Source organism: Trichoplusia ni, chromosome 5, assembly GCF_003590095.1.
Source record: "Trichoplusia ni isolate ovarian cell line Hi5 chromosome 5, tn1, whole genome shotgun sequence".
NCBI lineage: Eukaryota > Metazoa > Arthropoda > Insecta > Lepidoptera > Noctuidae > Trichoplusia > Trichoplusia ni.
Window position 1 is genome coordinate 9,719,350 of NC_039482.1, and position 22,552 is coordinate 9,741,901.

Genomic DNA, 22,552 nt, shown 5'->3' on the forward strand with positions numbered 1-22,552 from the left:
TTATCCTATTTAACTTTATTTGATATAAGTAGACTGAGCTAATAAAACTGTCCAACAAAATAGTAGTTTATTAGAGTCTAGTTATTTTAGTTTAAGGTGGTAAGAAAATCATTTCTTTAAGAGATTTTCTAGTCTAACGTCTTCATTTTGGGGTGATTCCGAACGTTTCTTCACAAACCACAGATCTCAGCAAACCAGCTGAATTCAAATGTCACTAAAGGAAGAGGTTATGTTTACAACTATACTCAGTCTAACAATTTGTGAAAAATCCATAAACCTGACAGTGATTACTGTATGAACTATTGCGAAAAATCACTTTAGATGAAATTGATGCGTTCTACCTAAATAATTAACTGCCATATTCGTTAACAAACGTGCAAATGAGTGTGCCAGCGTATGAACCGGGTCCGGAGCACTTCCAGCAGTTCCCTTCCAACAGGATTATTGTTATCCACCCTGGATCTCACTATGTAAGAATAGGACGAGCTTCAGATCTATTACCAGTCAAGCAACTACACTGCATAGCAAGAAAACGTCGTCCCGGCGGTAAAATCTACCGAGATTCTTTTATCCCACCGAGTGTACCAAAAACAAAGGAATTAATAGAAGAATTGGAAGAGTGTCGGCTACAAATATCTCATACGTTACAATCGTGTGTGCAGTCAAACGGTGCGAGGCGATATGCGACACCACCGCAACAAATCGCAGCGTTTAATCGTCGCTCTCTCCCAGAATGCGTTAATGACGGCGATCCCTGGCCGCAGGTGCAGTGTGACATCATCATCGGCGACCTAGTGCTTGACATTGACCCAGAACTACCGTACAACATACACTTCCCATACCGCAGAGGAGACTTCAACATACACACTGAAGTTGGTGGCTCAATATCTTCTGTTCTCAATGACCTCTACACTATATGGAGTTCTATCATTGAGTATAAACTTGGAATACCATTAATGGAACTAGTTAAATACAGATGTGTATTACTAATACCTGATTTGTACTCCAGAGGCCATTTGAAGTATTTAATGTCATTGTTATTGAAGGATCTAGGTTTTGGTCACTGCTTCTTTGTTCAGGAAAGTGTTGGAGCTACCTTCGGTGCTGGTATAGGTTCAGCATGTGTGGTAGATATTGGAGACCAGAAAACTGCAATATCATGTGTTGAGGATGGCATATCACACAAGACAACTCGGTTACGGATGGACTACGGAGCTGGAGATGTCTGCCAAGCTTTATCTTGGATGTTTCACAAGAGTGCATTTCCTTATAAAAATTGGAATGAAAATATACCAAGAGATGTGATACTGATGAGGAATTTGTATGAAAACTTCTGTCATGTCAACCTTGATGTTTGCGGTCCTCAAGAAAAGACATTCTTTGTTGATCACCCTGGCGATGTTATCAACAAATACACTTTACAAGTTGGTGATGAGTGTATTATATCACCTCTGTCTATGTTCTACACAGACTTGCTCAAGATAACAGGTTCTAAGTCAACAAAGATTCAGAATCGTCAACCAAGTGATCCTGAAGATCCTTTTGATGCTGAGTTTCTGAGAGAAACGGGGAGGAAGCGAGAGACGGCTGATCCATCTGCCAATGAGAGCCAACAGTTCGAAGCAACAAATGAAGCTCAACCAGCAACAAATCCTGATGAAGACATTGTTGTGGATACTTTAGAAGGAGGACCTGGGGATGTAGTATCTCTAGCACCTGGACAAGTTCTAGCCCTTGATGCTGCAATACTCCAGAGCATAGACCGATGTCCCAACGAAGAATTAAAACGAAAGATGTATAGCAATATACTAATTGTTGGTGGAGGAGTTAAAGTCCACGGACTAAACTTATGGCTGCAGAATCGCTTAGCTTTACAAATTCCGTACACGTATAAGACTGAGCAGCTGGAGATTGTGACGTCGCCAAAGGACATAGACCCTGCTAGTACAGTGTGGAAGGGGGCTGCGGTCATGTCCTGCTTGGAGTCCGCGATAGAGTTGTGGATTAATCAGAGCGAATGGAACAGGTTTGGGTTAAGAATACTGAGGGAGCGCGCGCCGTTTATTTGGTAACTGTTATTATTAATGAAGTAATGTGTATTTTAAGTTAATATTAAACAAGGAACTTAACTTATGTTCCAATACCTTGTTAATGTATTTCTTTTTTGTTTTTAATACCCTGTTTCTTGGCTAAACTAAGCGCCCACAAATTCCTACGCATGTTGGGAAAAATGCAGCCTAAATGCGGACAAAAACGTCCATCACCACGAAATACCCCTTTTTGGTAAGGCGGGGTCCTCCACCAATGGGGTGTTTTGACCAGTGCCTAGCAAATCAACACGCACCGGTCGCGGCAGCACCAGTAAACCAACCACTTTATTTGAATAATAATTAACGTAAACATGTCAAATCAATTAGCAAAAATTGATATTGAAGGCTATTATTGAGGCAAAGACAATTAAACAACTAATTTATAAAAAATAATTTATTAATACTATTACAGTTAAATAAACGATACAGTATATTTATTACCAATATCACCAGTAATTTAGAGAATTAAGTACATACAAAAATATGTGTTATAGGTAAAAGTGGTACAAAAAATATCGAATATCTTTAAATCAACAGCAAAATGTTCTTGAAATCTCATATAAACTTATTACTACCCAGTCTTTAGTATCATGCTGTTGGAAGCACCTATTTTTATAATAATCTACTTTAATTGAGAAAAACACAAACTAGGCTGTACATTGGTACTTAAGTGTTTCAAAAATATATTTAAACCATTTGAGATTAAAACTGGCTGAATACAATATTTTGAGATATTAATATGAAAAAAGAACACCATTGTTTTGACACTTACAAGATTGAACCTAAAGTTTTCTAGCAATTCCTATTACTATTACTTATACCTACAATAATACATAAAATATATCATTTTGTTCGTTATAAAAGGTATAAAAATAAAGATACAATTCTGTTTGAGTATTTAAAACATTGGTTTAATGATACACATTCCTTAACTAACATTTAGGTAACACTTATTGCTTATATTTAATTTGATCACTATCATTTATATACATTCGCGTATAGACCAAAAATGATGTCGGATGTAGAATACGCAAAAATAATCGAGTATTTCAAAATAAACGTGATTTATGACCGTAAATAGCACTTTGCGCGTTTATTACTATGTCTGACAACTTTTAAAAGAAACTTATTAGAATAGACAGTGCATATTTGCTAAATACCGTACTCTTTATACCTTGGCTAATAACCGTTAAACAGATTAAAAGAATGAGCACCTTGTTTGAATATTGGCACTATCGCGTATTTATAAGCGCAAAGACCACGTAAGACGTCTAAATTTTTTGGTCTATGTATTCGATCGTTTCATATATAGAACTCGTTATTAATATCGAGCGGCAGTGTAACTTGTGCAGGGCGACAAAATATCTTGTCTTTTACATATACAATAATTATGTAATACATAAGTCTGTTTATCCAATAATATAAACAAAAAAGTTAACATAAACGATATTCAGAGAGGTAGAAGCAACTTAAAAAGATTCATAATAAACATATAATTAAGGATATCTCAATGGTTCAGATCTCGTTGAGCATTTTAATATGACACGCTCATAATATTTGGGAAACAGATATTGTTTGTCACAGTGGATTTGCATATCGTTTTAAAACAAAGCAATTTTGAATAAATGCGAAAAAGATGATAATTATTGTTGTACTTTTGAACAGATTATATTGAAATCTAACCAGAAAAAGCTAGACAGAATTGCCATTACTAATAATGCATCAATTTCACAAAACAGCGATATCATGACTCAACATTATCGTTCCTACATTTGCTACTAGAAAAAGATACACTAAATCCACTTTTACTGACTTTCGGGTGGAAGAACCTGTAATAAATGACCATAACCACCAACCCTAAGACATAGGGTATCACAGTAAACGCTAGGACAGGCAAAAAGTAAATCGAAGTCCTCATATCATCACTCGCATACAGATACCAAAGAACACCACACGTGACATTTTGTATGAAACAAAAACTGTAGAAGATTAGATAGCGATACCTGGTCCTGCCCTCAACGGGGAGTATGTACGTGAAGAGGTAGACTCCTCCGAGTGCGAAAGAGAAGGCGACATCGGCGAGGCGGTTGTGCGAGCAGAACGGATTGCGGTCGAAAATCTGGATGAGGGAGGCGGTGAGCAGGATGTGCAGCGCGCAGGCCACGACCGTCCAGTGTGGGAACAGGTACGCGATGGTCGCTATTGAGATGATGCGGCTCACTGGAACATGGGCAATAGTAGGTAATGATATACTTTAGGAATTATTGAGTTCAGGACATTAAGTCTTCATTGCGATATTTACACAAAAAAAATCCTCTGTTTGGCATGGATGATGTATTTCTTAACTAATCAAAATAAATATTTGGGCGACTTCCGTGCGACAAACTTGTTTTTTTGTTTATAACTTTAAGCTCAAATCCAACACGCAAATGTACGGTTTGTTTCTTTGGGGACATTATAAAATACGTGATTAATGTTGAAGTGCTTCCCACATTATATTATTAAGTAATAGTCCAGTCAAAATAAACAAAATAAAGTCATAACTTAGCCAAAATTCGCATAGAGCTGAAAATTGGCAGAGACGTTAAATACATCATTATAAAGAAAATATCAAAAGTCCCCATCGATCCCACTTCTGCAAAAAAAAATATTCAAGGTCAAACATGCAAAATTAAGGTTTTTTCCATTTTTCTCCAAAACGGTAAGTTTTATCGTAAAATAATACAGACAAAAGTTGTAGATCATACAATTCTCTACAAAAATGGTTCAGTCACTTTTTCTCTTAAGACTCACCATTCGTGAGATATCGCGGTTTTAATCATTAGAAAATTCATATTTTACATAATATGCACTAAAATGCAGCCTGTACGCGTCATCGGACGTTCAATATAAATGAAAATAAGAAATTATTGGTTTGTGTTATACACAATATAAAACTTGTTTAAATTGAATGAATATTTTAAAATAATAGACTATACAGTCAGTCCCTAATTCCCTTCGTCGGTAACGTGAGCAGACTTGCTTTTTGGTAATATTTTCGATTTTAATTTGTGCTGTTAAATAATTTTAACAAAATGTCAGAAGTTTGTTTCATTTGTGATAAACCTTTGGAAGAAAGTGAAGTTGTTGTTGTGGATCGTGGAATGAAGACTTTGATTGATGCAAGTGTTGAAAGAAATGATAAGTTTTTTGAATACTTGAAAGACAAGCAATCTGTGACAGTCCACGTGCAGTGTCGTAAAATGTACACTCGAAAGAGTAGTATTGTTTCAGCTAAAAGACAGCGCGAGACAGAACAAGGTAGTACATCCACGATAAGTCCACCTCATACTAGAGCACGAGTAAGTGAGCCAGATTTCAACTTTAAAAGATATTGTTTATTTTGCGGCGATGAAGCAAATGAAGAAGCTGAAAAGAAGAAAGCGCAAAATGTTCGTCGTAAAATATATAATGTATCTACACTTGAATTTAAAGATTCCATTTTAAAGGTAGCTCGGACTCGTTCTGATGACGTAGCAAAAGCTGTTATTGCCCGCATTGAGTATGAATTTGACTTAGTTGCTGCTGAAGCTAAGTACCACAATAATTGTTATAATATATTTCTGAGGCCTACTACAAAATGTAAAGTCGGACGTCCCGAAGATGATTCAGTGAACTTGGCGATGGAGGGAATATTTCAATACATTGAAAATAGTGATGATTGTCAATTTTCATTGCAAGAATTAAAAGACATAAGCAAAAATCCAACTATAGATAATAAAACAATTAAAAGAAGATTAAAGTTAAAGTATGGTGATAAAATTATTATAACTGAGAAAAAAGGGAGTTTAACAATTATCTGTTTTATTGACAATCAGTACGATATTCTCAATAAAGCTTGGTATGAAAATAAAAAACAAAATATAAACGAAGAACGATTAAGAATACTGAAAGCTGCCGCAGCAATTATTCGAGAGGATATTCAATCTGTAGTGATTAATAATGATAATTATCCCCCGCCGAGTCAAATGTTTGAAAATATTGACAGCGATATTCCAGAGTCATTGACTTATTTTTTGGAGCAGGTAATTTTAAAAAATCGACGATTTAAATTAGATCATCTAAAATTAATATGTACAACTATCAGCCACTGTATAATTACTGCTGTTCGACCTAGGTCTTTCAAATCAAGATTGCAATTGGGTTTATCAGTTTTTTTTCATCGACGATTTGGATCAAAACGTCTTATACAGATTTTTTCGTCTTTCGGATTATGTGCATCATATAATGATACTATAATGTATGAGGCAGCAGCCGTTCTGCATCGTCCACCGTATATTTTGCCACCAGAAACTGGCACATTCGTTCAGTATGTTGCAGACAATGCTGATATAAATGTACATACTTTGTACATACTTTGTACATATTTTTTCAATCAATAGGATACAATCTGATCAAATTTTCTTTATTAAAATAGATCGTGGACTATACCTACTGGGGAAACCACGTTAAAAAAAATGCGCCGAGTACATTACCCCATAGGTGGTGCGGAAATTTGTGCATATTACGTAAAATATGCATTTATGTAAAATATTAATGATTAAAACCGCAATATCTCACGAATGGTGAGTCGTAAGAGAAAAAGTGACTGAACCATTTTTGTAGAGAATTGTATGATCTACAACTTTTGTCTGTATTATTTTACGATAAAACTTACCGTTTTGGAGAAAAATGGAAAAAACCTTAATTTTGCATGTTTGACCTTGAATATTTTTTTTTGCAGAAGTGGGATCGAAGGGGACTTTTGATATTTTCTTTATAATTATGTATTTAACGTCTCCGCCAATTTTCAGCTCTATGCGAATTTTGGCTAAGTCAAATGTCTATTTTGACTGGACTATAACGCATATATCAAAGTCAATATGATGATACTCACAAGTAACAAGAAAATGCCAGACCGTCTGCAGGATGGTCCCGGACCAGCTCATGTTGTTCTTGTCCTGCTGGTCGTAGCGCACCGCGCGCTGGTACGCCGCCAGACACCAGCCCATGCCGATGATGGAGGACGCTATTGATAGCACCTGGTGCACTGGAATACAGAGGAAGGGGTTATAATGTTGAGTAGTTTTGTCTGATGGTCTTTTTATACAACTTTAAAAGCATGAGCAGCATCAATAGGCGAAGGTCCCTGAAATGGGTGAACCAATTTTGGAACAAAAAAATGTATTAAAGTAAACTAATATCGTCTAATACCTATATCTAGTACCTTTTGCAACCAATAACAAAGCTAGTGTTTTCATAGAGATTATTTAGTCCGATTTTTCAAAATAGTGTTATGTGAAAATATAATATGCAAGGGTTTTCTTTTAAACAATACATGACATGGTTCTCCTAATTTGCTAACACTATGATGAGCAAACTATGGTATAAAACTAATAACGTCAAATGAACATTGAACACTTGTTCTAAGTCAGAATGTAAGTGCATGACATTTACATGTCTTCAAAGCAACCCATGACTAAGAGTAATTCTTTTTAATATGTTTGTAAGAAATAAGATAAAACATGGAATACCAGCGAACTCATGGTTGGCCCTGAGCAGCAGGCTGGTCTGCAGCACCTGCTGCGGCGCGGCCTCCAGGAAGCACTCGAAGATCCGCAGCAGCGCCGCGTCCGCGTCCTCCTTCAGCATCAGCCCGTAGTACACCCGCTGCGTCGCCGGGTCCTGCTTGCGTTCCGCGCGGCGAGACTTTATGGCGTAACTGAGGGTTAGGATTATAATAGGGGTTGATAATAATATTGAAGCTACATTTATTATATTATTTACTAGAATGAACTAGAATGGTTAAAGAATCAAAGTTTAGAGTAGGATGAGTTAACATCTTATTTTTATTACATTAAAATAAGATGATGTCCTTCAAATACTAATCATTCAAAATCATCCGTGCAAAGCACAATAATTATTGTTGCATGTTTTTGGCCATCGCACAGATGCCTTCTTTCACTTGCCACATATCACTAGGTACAAGTTAGCTTTTGACCATGCCAATAACAATTAGGGGGCAATCAGGAGACAAAGGAAGGGATAAAAGTTTAAATAAATAAGTTTCTTTTACTTATTAATATAGAAAATAGTAATTAATGACACCTACATTAAAGCATCAGCAAATCTCAATATGGGGGCCATCTGCAGCACTAGAATGAAGATTTGAAGCCACTTGCGTTTTGTGAACTCATTTGACAAGGAGTCCTGTTGCTTATCCAAGGAATACCTGCAAACAATTACAAATGGGTTGATTAGATATGAAACTACAGGAGAATTATTGATTTAGGCATGATGGTCACTTATAGTAGAAAACATTGGGTATTTAAGTGCTTGTTGGGCTAAGAGTATGAATGGAGAAATGCAGTAATGGTCATTACGACAATTCTGTCTTATCTTAAACAATTTAATGATTGTGACAAAATGTGTGCTAATAAGCGTTATAATATATACTTTTATAAATAGCCTGTTGACTACTTGTTGAATGTCCATTATTATTCTTTCAACATTATCTCCAAACACAGCAAATATTTTTTTTGTTAGAAAAGTTTAGCAAGAGATAACATATTAACGTTTGTTGATAAACACACGCCTTATCGGTCATAACTTATCCTGTTGTGATCAAACAAAGATAGACGGGCACTTACATTCTGAGGGAGACAGCTGTGTTGACAAACGCAGGGATCAGGATGAACGCCAGCGTCCACCCGAACTCCGTCATCTTCCGTGCTAGAGAGTACCTCACAGCAACGTTGATATCCAATCCTAAGTCCACGAAATGCCCAACAATGGCAACCACATACATAATAATATCCAAATTCGTAACACTAATTTTGTCTGGCATACGATCTGTTTCGTCGAACGAACGCACATTTTGCAATAATCCACGCACTGTTTTAGTCATTGTAGCCTATTTTAAAGAATTTATTCGATTTAGAAAATACTCAAAATCACCGAAACATGATTCAATAACAAACAATAACCGCGCGTTTTTTTGACAGTGATGTTTTTTTTTTAATTTCATATGTCAATGTCGATGTGACCACAAAACAGATTATGTATTATCATAGCCAATCAAAGGTCGTGACACACAAATAAATATAAATAGAGGAGTGCTGTAACGTTCTCGTGCTGCTAACGTTATATTAATATTAAAATATGCTGCAGTAATATTTCTCATACAAATTTCCTTGTTCGTTATCACCGGCGTAGGAGGATATCCAATTAAAACGAATACACACGAATTAAACGTGCTTTATTTCATTACGATAAGCATACGAGAACAGCAAATTATTCAACTACATTAACACATAATAAAAGCAGGTATTTTCAATGACTAAACGCATAATACTTTATTATACTTTTATTATAGCTGTCTTTTGTTAGACTTTGATAAGTTAATAATACAGAGGGTGCTTGAAAAGTTATAGGACACGATGTGTATTTTACTTTTTAATACTGCCACTCTTTACCCTTAGATCATCGGCCTACATCTAGCGTTATATAGCTGAATAATTTTTAATAGATAAATAATTAATTTTAATATAATGTTCTAACTATATCCTGTGATGATAAGTTTGCTGCAAACAAAGTTAAATGTAACGGCTCTTCTAGAACACTGCTGGGCTGCTTCGTTCTGAAACAAACCTTGTATGAGATTGTCTAAAGAATTTTGTGCTTAAGACAAGATAACACAAGAAACAAAAAAAAAATGATATAATAGCATAAGACAAAGACAGAGATAGGAACTTACTTCTCCTTCAAAAGCCGGACGAGAGGGCTCCATTTCTCTGGGAACACGGTATCATTGCCCCTCCATTTGTCCCTGATCAGATCTGCAATCGAAGCATTGACTACTCGCAGGTAGCCACACTTCTCGGTGTAGGCATCCAGCATCAGTTGCTCAAAGAACTTCGGTACGAAGTTGTTGATGCACATCTGAACGTTGTACAGAGAGGAATTCATGTCTTGCGCATGTTGCCTTGTTTTAATTTCTACTATAGTCACTAAGCTTTCTTGCATAGTCTCGTTAAACCTGTAAAAAGTTTTTAATCAAACAAAAAATCTACCTAACTACTTACCTAGTCAAATTCATTATGAAAATCTTAGTGAATCAGTCCAACTGAACTATGGCTAAGACCTACGATATTTTTTTTCATTACACCGAAGTGGTTATTATAATTCCAACGAAACCTGTAACAACAACTAAGTACGTGCAACACCGCCACGTTGTTGTGTTACCAGTAAGTTAGGATAATTTGAGGATAACTAGGAGATTAATTAGAAAATAAGTTGTGACACCATTTAGCCTTATTTTCTAATCATTCCCATACTCACAGAACAGCTTGATGTAGCAAACAGTGTGCGGCGGCGACCTCATCCGGCAACTCTTTATGGCATTTGTTGACAGAGTCGAAGTTCCTCACATCTTGGAAGTTCTTGATCACTCCATGGAATTGTGTGCGAATCTGTTCCAACTTCTCCATAGGGTCTATCAGACAGTGCTCCACTATTTCAATCATCTGAGGGAATTTTGGGATACAAACAACATTGCACGCTGTACGCGTATCGAAGCTCTTTGAGACAAGTGGATGCTTAATGCCCATTCTTCTCCTCTTCCGAAGACGGACAAGTGGGACATTGAATATTTGCCATACGTGGAAAAAATACAATATTTATTACGGTATTAAGTTATGAGAGAGTGATTTTAGCTTTATTTGGCCTGAGTAAGGTCATGTTCTATCAATATAAAGTAACACCTGCTGATCTAAGTAGAATGACTCAGTCTGCAGTATAACCGATACATACAATTAAGCAAATGTCCTCTAAGGGGTCAATTTCAAATCCAAACTTTTTGAAGCATCTGTTTGAATATACGCCATGGCTGGCACTCTCGGGTTGCTAAACTGGGAATTGCTCCAAGCGACAAGAAATCTTACCTCTTCCATACTAATGATATAATTGGTGAAATCATGTAAATATTTGACTTTATAGAACTTCAGAACCGCGCTCCGAAGTTCTTTGGACATTTCCTCGTTCATAATGTAGACCAAATCTAGAAAGGTGTCAATAGTTTTCAATGATTTGCTCTTCAGACTGACGTAGTTGGCCCGGCCTTGGTTGAAGAGGTTTTTGGCCATGTTGTAAGCTTCCGCAACCAGATAATATTTCTTGTCCATTTTTTGGAATGCATTATTTGTGTTAGTACACTAGAAAAAAACGAACGCACGTTTATTTTACAGATTCGAAGATTGAGCGATTTCTATAAACATTGTGGAGAACATATATTTTTCTAGCAAAAGATTTACTAAAGTTTTCGCTTACATATGCTATCCTTATTGACCGTCGTAGTTAATATATTGCTTGGGCTTTGTCGTTCAGAATATTCTATATATAATTAAGGAAATTCTCTCACCTCCTGTAAATGAATCATCAGCAGACATAACAGCGGTAGATACAAATTACATAGAGATTTCATTTTTAAACTTTATTCATTCAATTTTACTTTAATTAGATAAAAAATTGTCAAATTTAGAACAATGTGTAAATTAAAGGAATATAATTATGAAAACGAAAATTATGGTCATTTTATTCACATTCTTAGATTATTATTTTTTGATATTATAAACTACAACGATAGCAAGTAAAATATTTTTGTTAGTTTCCAATCAATGTTATTTGTTTTTCCAAAAAATTAAACTAGAATAGACTCTATTCGAGATAACTTTGGTTTATTGTTCTATGTATTATTGTTCACAATTTTAATAGCTGTACTAACGTTTTGGTTATTAATTTCCTGTTACGTAGTCGACGCAATTCAATTCCAAAGTTATATTATGTGAAACCTAAAGCTACCTAGTTCTTGTCAATAACTTTTTACCAATCAAAATTTAATTGCGTAGTTTCCGCAACATTCACTGAAACACGCACGTACTATCGCTTTTCAAAAACAATTTTATTGTACTTCGAATAGTTTATTTATTTATAATAGTTACGTATAAACTAAAGAAACGTTCACAAGGTTTTAATGACGTCACGCGCCTGCGTTTAATATGCCATGCAGTGACGTCATATTTTAAATCGTGCCGTTCGTTCTTGTACGTAGCCTACCTACGTAAAAAAAAATAAGAAAATGTATTTTACATTTTTAAGTAATCTTATAAACCAGATCGGAACTATAGGCAGCAACGCTTGCTATTTTTTATGTAAATAAAAAAAAAAACATGGTGGAATATAAAATTTATTCGTAATAAATTCGCTTAAATATAATGATATAATAGGTTCATAACATCTAATAATAACGTAGTGAGTTTAAAACAATAACTTGCTTAAAATTGCAAATGGCTGACACAAAATACTTTTTTGTTCACAAGTTGTTTTTTTTTTCAAGTGATGTTCGTGAGCAAAGTTTCGTATACAAAGATAAAATTTATCAAAATTTTTAAGAAAACAATGAATTATGTGGTAAAATGGGGTAAACCACCCATAATAACCCACCTGAAATTTTCAATTAACCCAGCAGATCGAAAATATCTTCAGTCACAAAAACTTCTTGAATTAAATTTCATAGAATTAGCTACGATCTTAGAAACATCTATCCGTTGCAATGGTTACCGAAAACAAAAAGACAGGCTGAAAAAACCCAGTCAAAGCGAGTCGAATTAGCGACACCGAGGATTCCTTATAGATAGACTTAACAAAAAAAAAACAAAGCAAAGATATGATCATCTTTACTCTGTAGTATCCATTACTATGCCACGATTTTTAATTTTACTACCTTAACAATAAGGTTCACTTCTGTTTGTGAGATTTTAAAAGATTTCTGATGAGTTTTTATTTCATAGATGAAATAATAAAAATTTACCCCATAATACTCAGCATACATTTTAAGTGTTTTTAGTGTTTTTACCATGTTACATTATAATTTGAAATCTGCTGTATCTAATTACTAGATCTTTTAGAAAACAAATTTGTTCTATTTTAGTAATTTATTTAGAGATTCTAAACATCACTCTACTGGTATATTGTTTTTATGCAAGATAAATGTGTTTAACCGTACATTATATAATCAATTTGGGATATACATATATTATAGCAACGTACATAACGCAGTGATGAACTATATACAGTTTGAGCCAGGTCTCATCTGAAAAGAATATATATATTAGGGATTTCGAATAAAAGGTTCTTTGATTTTTCCACAAAACTCATGCAACGCCATCTAGTTTCAAAGTTTATATTTCCAGAAATACATACGTTTTTATACATGTAATTGATAAATTACATCAAGACACAGAAAAAAACATGCTCATAGCACAAACATTTTGTCCTGGGTACATTTACTGTAGGGGACCGGCAGCAGAATGGCCTTTAATTACATACTGCATGTCAAAATTTTCGATTTTGATAAAATCTAAAATTCATTGATAATGGCAATACCTATGTGAATAATGGTTTTACAGCAAATTGGGTAAGACTGATGTTACTCAAATTATCGTGTCGTAATCCACAAATCTCGACAATTTGGAAAAAAATCTACCCATGTTTCAACTCCTTTACGTAAGAAGTATTATGATAGTAATCCAACAATGCCTCTGCATGTTGGACCTGTGTCCCCGTGACGCCTTTAAAAAGGGCCGGGTCTCTTCCCATGAAGTTATCCCGTGACAGGAAAGAGATCGTATTTTTAAATGTATATCTATATACCTATCACGCTAGCTCAGTCCTTGTGCAGGAACTTGTTGAAGGCTCCGTAGGAGGTCTCCAGGTCGAACAGCAGCTGCCGCACCTGACTCTCCGACAGCTCGTCCGATGCCGACATCTCTGATAACTTGTCCACCCATTCTTGTACCTGAAAACATAAATACACAGTAGCTTTACTTTCTGTTTACATCGACGATATGGTAAATTTGTGTAAGGATCAATACATTTATAAGAAACTTACTTTATTATATTAATTATTATATTCAAGAGTTTACATATATAGGCCTGCAAGATGGTATATTTTAAATTTAAGCTTATGTTTTGCCACGAGAGCATAGAAACACTTAATCTACTTTATAAAAGTATTCAACCAGCTTAAAAGATTTCAAGGCTCAACAATAGTTCATAATATCAATCATAACCAACTGCCTGTATGGATAGCCGAGTGAAACATGAGTGGTCACCATGCTGATACCCACTGGGCGCGACGTGTTGCGAGTTTATATTATCCACTAATGCTTGAAAAATTGTTAGTATGGATGTCGCTTTGAAACAACAAAAAGAAGGGCTTTATGTCATGACAATGTATGTGAGACGTGTCAATCTCACATACATACATTTACACTTGACTGCACGGATAGCCGAGTGGTTGAGGTGACCACGCCAAACTAACGGCGCGTCGTGTCGCGGGTTCGATCCCCGCGTAGGACAAGCATTTGTGTGATGCACGAATGCTTGTTCCGAGTCTGGGTGTCTTTGTGCATGTGAGTTGTATGTTTGTAAACCTCCCGCGGCACAAGGATTAAATTCCTTACTTCGGGAGTTGTCTTTTAAAGACAAAACTATGATATTGCATCATGTAGGTACCTTGATCTTGCCCTCGAAGTCCTCGGGCAGCATGAGCAGGCGGTCCATGGTGTCGCGGAGGTCGCGCAGCTCCGGCTGGATCATGTCCATGGCGCGGAACTCCAGGCGAAGCTTGTCCATCAGGGTTATGAACAGCTGGGAAGTCCAGGAAAGTTTTAGTATAGTGATGAATGGTTATAAAAAGTGTTAAGGTAACCTAAAGTATATTAGACAAGTATTTCTTCAGTTATCTGAACAATAAAAAATATGAATATAAACTGCTAAAAAAAAAATGCTCAAGTAAATCTTCATGCAAAATTCCCATTCAGTGTATCTAGATATATTTCAATTTTATATACATGTTATTATATTCCTATTTAGCAGTACAACTTGGGGAAGTCTATGTCTAGCAGTAGACCTTGATAGGCTACATTTACTGAATGTAATGGCTGAAAAAATTTTTGATTGTATTTACAAATATTATTCTTTGTACACAACTTTTACCAAGTTTCCTTATAGTTTGAAGAGCGGGGCCTCCTAACACAGGTATATGCTTACTTAAAAGGAGGTCTCTATGTAAGACTGAATGTAAAAGGTTATGTTAAAGAATAAACAATTTTTGATTAAAAAAAAAAAAAAAAAAAACATACTCACAGACACAATCTCGGCAATGTACTTGTTTGTATTTCCTTTGTCATCTTTGATTAGGTTTGGTTTGTTCTCTCTTATCCTCTCCAGGGCAGCGGGACAGTCCAGCTGGAACATTTACAAATGTTCCAAAGGTCTTATACTGTGTGTGTACGGGTAATTAAGAGGGCAGTTATAAAAATTCTCATTAAGAACAACCTTTTGAACTTGATTTATACATTAATATAAGGTCAGACTTCAGCTCTTTACTATATGCATAGTAGTTCACTAGTAGAAAAAAATACTTCCATGTAACATTAGTCAGTAAGATGACTAATACATACAGAGAATTTAATTTACCTATTACCAAATACGTAATTTTCTTTTATTTTAATTCTCAATTTTCTCAGTAATGGTATAGTACGCCAACAACTAATATTATTTATTTATTTATTTATTTAATAATCACACTAATCTACCATTACAGGTTACTTAACCTAATGCGGTAGCTAGGTCTAAACAAAGGTCTAAGTATTTATGTGAACTAGGGTTTCAAAGATTCAATTATTATGCACATAGTTGCAGGTGTAGATTCCAGCGACTGTTTTAATATGTAATCTTCTGATAATTCTGATATGCATAGGCAATAAGTTAGCCTGATACACATGCCCATCATTGCTCCTCCTGGAGTTGCTTGTTGCTTCATCCACTTTTCTCCTAGATATGAAATCCTTACTATTTACGATTCCCATTTTTCAAATTTCTGTCATTCCGCGATTTCTTGGAGTTCTCTGAACAAATTGGTTTCCAAGAATTTCAAAATCTTTGATTGATTTGTATCTTCTATAACTTTAAGTACATTGAATTAGATGCATTTTGTAATTGTATTATTTATTTCATATTTATTTTGGTTATCAGTTTGGTTTATAATACGCAGTTGTGAATGTTAGGAAGAAAAACCAACAAAATTATATATCCTCACCCTATATTTAGCCACAAAAGCCTCAATGTTAGGGAACTCGTCAGCCTGAACTTGTTTGAAGGCCACTCGGTACTGCACCAGCAGCCTGCTGCATGCTGCTGTGTACTCCTGGGCGCGCACACAGTCCCTCATGTACGCCTTCTCTAGGTGCTGTAGCGTGCTGACCACAGCATACAGCTCTGCCATATTGTCATGCCTGTAAGTTAGTGTTACAAGTTTTTAAGTTAAAATTGACTAAATAAAAATTACGTATTTTTTTTATTATGCATAGTATATTGTTGATATAAAAGAGCATTGACATTATAATGTTTTTTTTTAAGACAATGGACAATGGTAAACAATAATTATGTTGAAAAGTGTAGTGTAGAATAACAGTTGCAATATAAGTAGTTTACTTACTTTTCACGTTCCCTAGCATTTCTGTAAAGCTTTACTTCTTCGTATAACTCAGGTCTTGTGTCTGAAAATAATGACTAATAGCATGAAAATATGAAAACAAAGATATCGATCGACTGATTAAAGAAAACACGAGACACACCTTGCATTTTCGAAGTTTGTTTCTGGACTAGCACAAGTACTTGGTTACTATTTAATGAGCAAGGTATTGACCAATTTTCAATTATTGTTTAATAAATCTCATTTATTACTAAGTATTTGTGACAGCTAACACAGAAATTCTTATCAATTTTGATGACATTTTGTTTACGAGAAAGGGTTACCAGTTTTTTAATTAAGTCTCCATAAATGAAAGCAAATGACTCCCTGCAAAGTGAGGAATATCGACACACGTAAAAATAAGTCTGTCAAAACAATTGGAATCACTGAAAAGTTATCAATTATTACTATATTACAATGACTACTTTAAACGTTTTAAAATTTGACTTATTTCCCTACTACACTTAATTTTATAACTCGAAAACATGAATATGAAGAATCATCATTCCCCTGCCCTTATCCCAATTATTTTATTTGGGGTCGGCGCAACATGTCATCTTCTTCTATACCTTCCTATCGGCCGTCATCTCACAAGAAACACTCTTAGATAATATGAAGAAATAGAACTATATGAAGAAATGATTTTATTTAAAAATTCTTTTAGATATTAGTTAAAATTATACATTGGAATTTCCCTCGTAGCCGAAACTTTTCTCTTGAAATATTTTTCCGAACTTCAGGGACTTCTACACTTACATGGTAACCCATGAAAAGAACGAACAAAAAGAACGAATGAAGGCACAGAAACATTCAGTTGTTTGTTCGGATACACGTACAAAATTTGACACTTGTGTCAAAATAAGCCGTTACGTGGTAGAAAAACTAGTTTTCGAAGCTTACTCATACATAAAAAAAAGTAACGACAAAATGACGTAATCCTCCAATATGGCGGATGACGCGCGCGCTCCCTGCCGCCCGCGCTCGTAGTTTCTTCACCAGCCAACTGCCACTCGTCTCGAATGATTTCACCTTGCGATGAATGAAAATTGTTGTAGACAGTCCGAGTACGAATTATTCAGATAATAAACTCATCACCAGACATAAAAGGTGTATTGTGATACAGTGCGTCTAAAGGTGGATTCGTGGTTGTGTTATTACCAGTTCTCCCTTTTGTGAGACCGTTGTGTTTACGTGCTGAAAAATCATCGAGTGCAAAATCTACAGGTCTCCGGAACCGCCGGTGCAGTGTTTAATGGGATCTTGTTGATCAACAGGTAATTTTTATGCAGTTCTCATTGAAAACTAGTTTACCGTTTTCTTAAACTTATGAACATACGTAGCTGGTAACGGCTTGTTTTTACATTTCCTGCGCTCTTGTAAATGTTATGAAGTTTGAATATTGTTGTAAGAGGGGTAAATTAGTTGCCATGTAAGTTATTGTTGGTTTTGCGGAGAGTTTATTTAATAAAAAGGCTTATTCTTATTGGAATGTGTTGTGCGGAGAGCGGGCGGGGTTCCTAGGGCGCGGTGCCGGTTGTCCCACTTTTGGTCAGTAGGCAGGTCGTCACTCGCAAACTGTTTACAACTTTGGCACGTTTCTTCGTTACTGCACTTTTATAGTTAGTTAAATGTAGATTTAGACTGCTAGGTAATGTTTTGGGAGGTAACAAATATTTTAGAAGCACTTAACGAATCTTAAACATTGTGGAAATACTTTGAAACTTCATGAGTCACTGATAAACTAAGTGATTAAATATTGTAGCTCATAAAGTGCAATATGGCATAATGTAGATAATATTGTAATATCCTACTTCCATACTCTTATCTTGATCTTATTGAGCAGGTATTCTAATGAACTCATTAACAGGATGTTAGCTAATTGGACTCTAATTTGTAATTAATTACATACTGGAGGTTCATCTAACAGTTGGCAGATGTTCTGATAACAAGATATGTGTTGTTATTGTTGTTTTCTTTTATTGGTTACTTTAATTTGTTTTTATTTCTGATGATAGTCAGTTTACTAGCCATTTACATGCATCTATACTTAATATATAAAGCAAAAGATGAAGTGGTGTAGAAGTCCTTTCCTCAGCAGAGGGATCTAAAAAAAGCTGTACAAAAGACCTCTTACATTGCTACCAATCTAGGTTGGAGTTTAAATATAAATATTACACATCTTTACTTAAATCACAAGTTTCTATCTTTATTTTCCTATTAATTCCCAAGCCTGAGTTTTGAGTCAAAAAGTTTACAGACATCAGACATAATTAATTTAATTGCACTCATTAAAAAAACATTAAATAATTTATTAATAGTTAGGTAATTATACATTGTAATGTATTATTGTAACATTGCATTTTAAACTCATTAAACTTGGCAAGTTTAACAAGTTTAAAATTTGACATACCGGTTAAGTATTACAAGGATAAAATGTATGGAATTTATCAAAATAATTATTTGTTTCAACCATATAATTTTATCATGGTTAATTACATACACTATATTTGATAATTTAATTGTTTAACAGTATTTAATTTACCCTGATTTCTGTTTGATAATCATATTTCTGGTAACCAAAAGTTAAATCAATTTTATAATTATGTGTTGTATTGAATGTGCTTAAGTTCAATAAGATTTAGACATAATATGTCTTCATTAGCTAAATTACATGACAGTATCTGTTCAATGGCCTACAAAGTTTAATTCAACTTATTTAGAATTTACGAAACTTGTATGTAATTGAAAGAAGAGTCGTCAACTACAAAACAATACTACTTATTCTCATTATGGTCTTATCTTTCCATACCATCGTGTGATCAATTTGTTTCATAATAATAACAATTTTTACTTCCATCTCCATAAAATACCATGAAAACCTTATTTCCTTATTCATATAGCTATGTGTATATGTAGGTAGGATGCTGTCATTTGTGCAGCCTTCAGTTAGCTGATGTCATTCTCATATAATATAGCTTGTCAATGATGCTCTGCCCTTGAACACTTTGTTTACTTTTGAAACTATTATTTCCATGCATGGTATTCAATTAAGTTGACTCTGTTTAGATTGAAGCTGGTACCTAAAAAGTGTAATATTTTTTTTTCTGTTTTTTTTTTTTTTTTGCATAAAACATGATATGATTGCTAGTCTGAACTATCTTCCAATATTGTTTTGTAACTCAAATCTTTCACGTTTCTCTCTGTAAAGCCGCGCGATCGAAAATATTACGTGGCGACTTTATTATACCGCCAAAATTTAAACGAAATATACATTTTGTATATTCGAAACAGGTGCATAAAAATGTGCACGAAGTGCTTACTAAAGCCGAAACAGATTTTCCTAAAGGTTATTCTACAATACGTGACCCGTCAATCTAACAAAACTTACACGTCGTTAACACTGAGATAACAAAACAACAATAGTAACAGTCTGCCTAAACATTCCTTATCAGAAACTTCTCCAGTCAATAACCTTAACGATTCTGCCTACGTTCTGAATCAAGATCAGTGTAGCCTCGACCTTTATGCGGTGACATCACTCTGATAAGCCCCCAGACCTCAGATGACATCATGACAGTTTTTGTGATTACCTAATGTGAAACGGTCCTATTTGTGAACGCCGGACGAATTTGTTGGTACTCATGTTCCTATTAAGACTAGTAGAATGGATTGAAGTTGTTTTGTTTGGTCTTTATTCTAAGTAATGATGTTTTATTATACATATAGCATAGCCGAAGCGTATAAAGCATGTATAATTAAGCATTTAAGCTTGAACATTTCTTTGCGGTACCACTCTATACTACCAGTACCACTCTATAGGCTGCTGCTAAAATTAAGGCTCTGCTGTCTGTGCCTCAGTGTTGCGAGTCATGGCCATTCACAGTGAGTATTCCGCCCCGTACTGAATTTCCAATGATTGTGTTGGCAAAATGCTTAGGAGAATACGAATAGCGTCATTTCAATCCAATTTCCATTCGTTCATCGACAATCTAAAGTCTTATTGTAAATAGCGGAACTGGGGAACTTCTTTTTCAACTAAAGAAAGTACCTACAGTCTTTCGCATGTAAATAGTGAATGCTCAAAGCAGCTTCACTCATCAGAGAACCCCCGAAATTCCTGGCAAAATATGTACGTGTTATCCCTAACATGTTTTATCGATTGTCAGGTTAATAAGCAAAAATGAATCAAGATTCGGGACTATCTAGACTTAATCGGGCTATCCAAACAGAGGTTACATTAAAAACAATGTTTTCTACATGCATTTTTTGCTCCTTTTCGACAAAACAATAATTATGTTTAATAGTGAACTGTAGAGTTCGAAGCTAGTGCTTGCATTCCAGGAATATGTGTGTCATTACTTTATCTATTAGTTTTCTTATTGGAATCTAACTACATAGATGAGAACTTGAAAAGCAATCGCTAAATATTATGTGAGTGAAAATTTAATGATTATGATGACTTAACTTCTGTCTTTTTTTTAAGATCTTCTAGAAAACCGTTATTACGAAAAATGATCCCTATGGCATCATGATTTGTATTGAAAACAAATCTTCGTATTTCTTAAAGTTTACATTAAAATACTTTATCGATGTTAGCAGTAGGATCCCATATGTTTTTTTACCTAGATCTTATTTCCCTTTTAAATGGTCTACGTTAAAAGTCTTGTTAATGCAGAAGTCACAGCAAGGGGGCACCTTTTTATCCTGCATAATCTATACCGTTCTGCATTATCAATTGGAATTCCATTTACTATACAACTAATTACCCATATCTGTACTAATTATCCACGGTCTACAGATTAAATAAATAATCTCATTAGTTTTCTTTTGATTTTATCTACAGCTTCAAGAAAAATCGACTTGTACTAATATCAAAGGCAAAGAAAAATATCTTTACGACAAACCGAAGGTCTAACCAATATTACAGTAATTTTATATCTAATAGTTAGCGAATAATTACGTAATCTTTTATAAATAGATTAATTAGTAATGATAGTTGATTATGATTTATTATGAGTAATAGTGCTGTAGGTATTGGTGACCTCCTCGGAGTTCCGAGAATATTGGGTCATCGGTTCCTGTCTGACCTCATACTTGTAATACACTATGAGAACATAATTTTATTTAATATCGTATGTAATTAAAATCATTTGAGATAAATCTGATGGAACTCAAAAAAGTTTCGAATCAAATAAGGAGTAAGTTATTCTTACTACTTATTAAAGATAACATTATTAAATTAAAACTATGAAATATATGATGAAACTAAAGATAGATTAGCAGATTAGATAGATCAGTAAATTAAAGATAACACCTCGTTAAAGATAACATCATTTGTTATGGCAAAGCAAAACTTTTTCTTACAACAAGACACTTTTCAAAAAATAAGACAAACATGAATTATAAGGAGTTATACTAGAAGCTTATGTAGATCTAAAATACGAAAAAAAATCCCACACCAACTACAACAAATATAAATCTAACTAGATAATGTGCAACGTGATACCGTAATTGTATATTTCCTAACGTTTTTGCCTAAAAACTTTATGTATTCATGTAATTGACTACGACCGTGTAGGTCAGTGCAATGACAATGCCTATTTTTTGCTTGCCACAGAAAATAATTACGCTATTTTAGCGTTATTTACAAGTTGCGACCTGAACAACGGCTGTGTGTCTAGAAATAAAGTATTTTCAGTGATAAACGGATGGATGGTTCATTAATTAGTTTTGGTTTGCAATGCATCAGTAGATTTGTAGGTGCAACGGTGAAATAAAGAGAGAGTGCTTACAGGAAACACTAAAATATCAAAGTACTCGTTAATATGTATTATATGTTCGCGAGTAT

The 22,552-nt window shown here is 34.6% G+C and overlaps 5 protein-coding genes across 10 annotated transcripts in view; 2 read left to right on the forward strand and 3 right to left on the reverse strand.

Moving 5' to 3' along the window:
* The first annotated feature begins 32 nt into the window (after nt 1–32).
* Nucleotides 33–2,152, forward strand: LOC113494418 (actin-related protein 8). Its single transcript, XM_026872741.1, has one exon. The coding sequence runs from the start codon at nt 381–383 to the stop codon at nt 2,070–2,072; it is 1,692 nt and encodes a 563-aa protein (XP_026728542.1). The 5' UTR covers nt 33–380; the 3' UTR covers nt 2,073–2,152.
* Nucleotides 2,153–2,469: 317 nt separating this feature from the next.
* Nucleotides 2,470–9,111, reverse strand: LOC113494419 (XK-related protein 6). The gene is made up of 5 exons (XM_026872742.1): nt 8,759–9,111; nt 8,221–8,340; nt 7,643–7,830; nt 7,006–7,158; nt 2,470–4,310 (listed from the first exon to the last, which is right to left on the reverse strand). The coding sequence occupies exons 1-5, from the start codon at nt 9,013–9,015 to the stop codon at nt 3,835–3,837; spliced, it is 1,194 nt and encodes a 397-aa protein (XP_026728543.1). The 5' UTR covers nt 9,016–9,111; the 3' UTR covers nt 2,470–3,834.
* Nucleotides 9,112–9,233: 122 nt separating this feature from the next.
* LOC113494422 lies at nt 9,234–11,687 on the reverse strand. Of its 2 annotated transcripts, XM_026872744.1 has the most exons (5): nt 11,436–11,450; nt 11,051–11,320; nt 10,449–10,633; nt 9,865–10,146; nt 9,234–9,747 (listed from the first exon to the last, which is right to left on the reverse strand). In XM_026872744.1, the coding sequence occupies exons 2-5, from the start codon at nt 11,288–11,290 to the stop codon at nt 9,651–9,653; spliced, it is 804 nt and encodes a 267-aa protein (XP_026728545.1). In that variant the 5' UTR covers nt 11,291–11,320; nt 11,436–11,450; the 3' UTR covers nt 9,234–9,650. The 2 variants fall into 2 exon arrangements, with proteins under 2 accessions (XP_026728545.1, XP_026728546.1); XM_026872745.1 differs by having other exon boundaries at nt 9,669–9,758; nt 11,051–11,687.
* A 646-nt stretch (nt 11,688–12,333) lies between these two features.
* Nucleotides 12,334–16,987, reverse strand: LOC113494425 (vacuolar protein sorting-associated protein 28 homolog). Its single transcript, XM_026872753.1, has 7 exons — nt 16,808–16,987; nt 16,669–16,729; nt 16,270–16,465; nt 15,315–15,416; nt 14,682–14,816; nt 13,818–13,962; nt 12,334–13,257 (listed from the first exon to the last, which is right to left on the reverse strand). Exons 1-6 carry the CDS (start codon nt 16,812–16,814, stop codon nt 13,831–13,833), a joined length of 633 nt encoding a protein of 210 aa, XP_026728554.1. The 5' UTR covers nt 16,815–16,987; the 3' UTR covers nt 12,334–13,257; nt 13,818–13,830.
* Nucleotides 16,988–17,584: 597 nt separating this feature from the next.
* The window catches only part of LOC113494423 (protein 4.1 homolog), a 75,344-nt gene continuing 70,376 nt past the window's right edge, over nt 17,585–22,552 (forward strand). For 3 of the 5 annotated variants that reach the window (XM_026872746.1, XM_026872749.1, XM_026872748.1), the window contains exon 1: nt 17,587–17,978. The gene's annotated coding sequence lies outside the window, so the exon portion shown is untranslated. Of the gene's footprint in view, nt 17,979–22,552 lie in introns of all 5 variants that reach the window. The other 2 variants (XM_026872751.1, XM_026872750.1) reach the window with 2 other exon arrangements.

Bases quoted from the DNA above. Each gene is read 5' to 3' on its own strand.
- LOC113494418 (XM_026872741.1), top strand. From the start codon at position 381: ATGAGTGTGCCAGCGTATGAACCGGGTCCGGAGCACTTCCAGCAGTTC.
- LOC113494419 (XM_026872742.1), bottom strand. From the start codon at position 9,015: ATGACTAAAACAGTGCGTGGATTATTGCAAAATGTGCGTTCGTTCGAC. The intron at 8,341-8,758 runs GTAAGTGCCCGT...AATTGTTTGCAG, and splicing joins ACAGCTGTCTCCCTCAGAAT to GTATTCCTTGGATAAGCAAC. The intron at 4,311-7,005 runs GTGAGTATCATC...CCCATGTTCCAG, and splicing joins CTGGCATTTTCTTGTTACTT to TGAGCCGCATCATCTCAATA.
- LOC113494422 (XM_026872744.1), bottom strand. From the start codon at position 11,290: ATGGACAAGAAATATTATCTGGTTGCGGAAGCTTACAACATGGCCAAA. The intron at 10,634-11,050 runs GTAAGATTTCTT...AAATTCCCTCAG, and splicing joins ATATCATTAGTATGGAAGAG to ATGATTGAAATAGTGGAGCA. The intron at 9,748-9,864 runs GTAAGTTCCTAT...GGTTTGTTTCAG, and splicing joins GTCCGGCTTTTGAAGGAGAA to AACGAAGCAGCCCAGCAGTG.
- LOC113494425 (XM_026872753.1), bottom strand. The intron at 15,417-16,269 runs GTGAGGATATAT...TAAATGTTCCAG, and splicing joins CTTTTGTGGCTAAATATAGG to CTGGACTGTCCCGCTGCCCT. The intron at 13,963-14,681 runs GTACCTACATGA...TTATGTTTTCAG, and splicing joins ACTTCGAGGGCAAGATCAAG to GTACAAGAATGGGTGGACAA.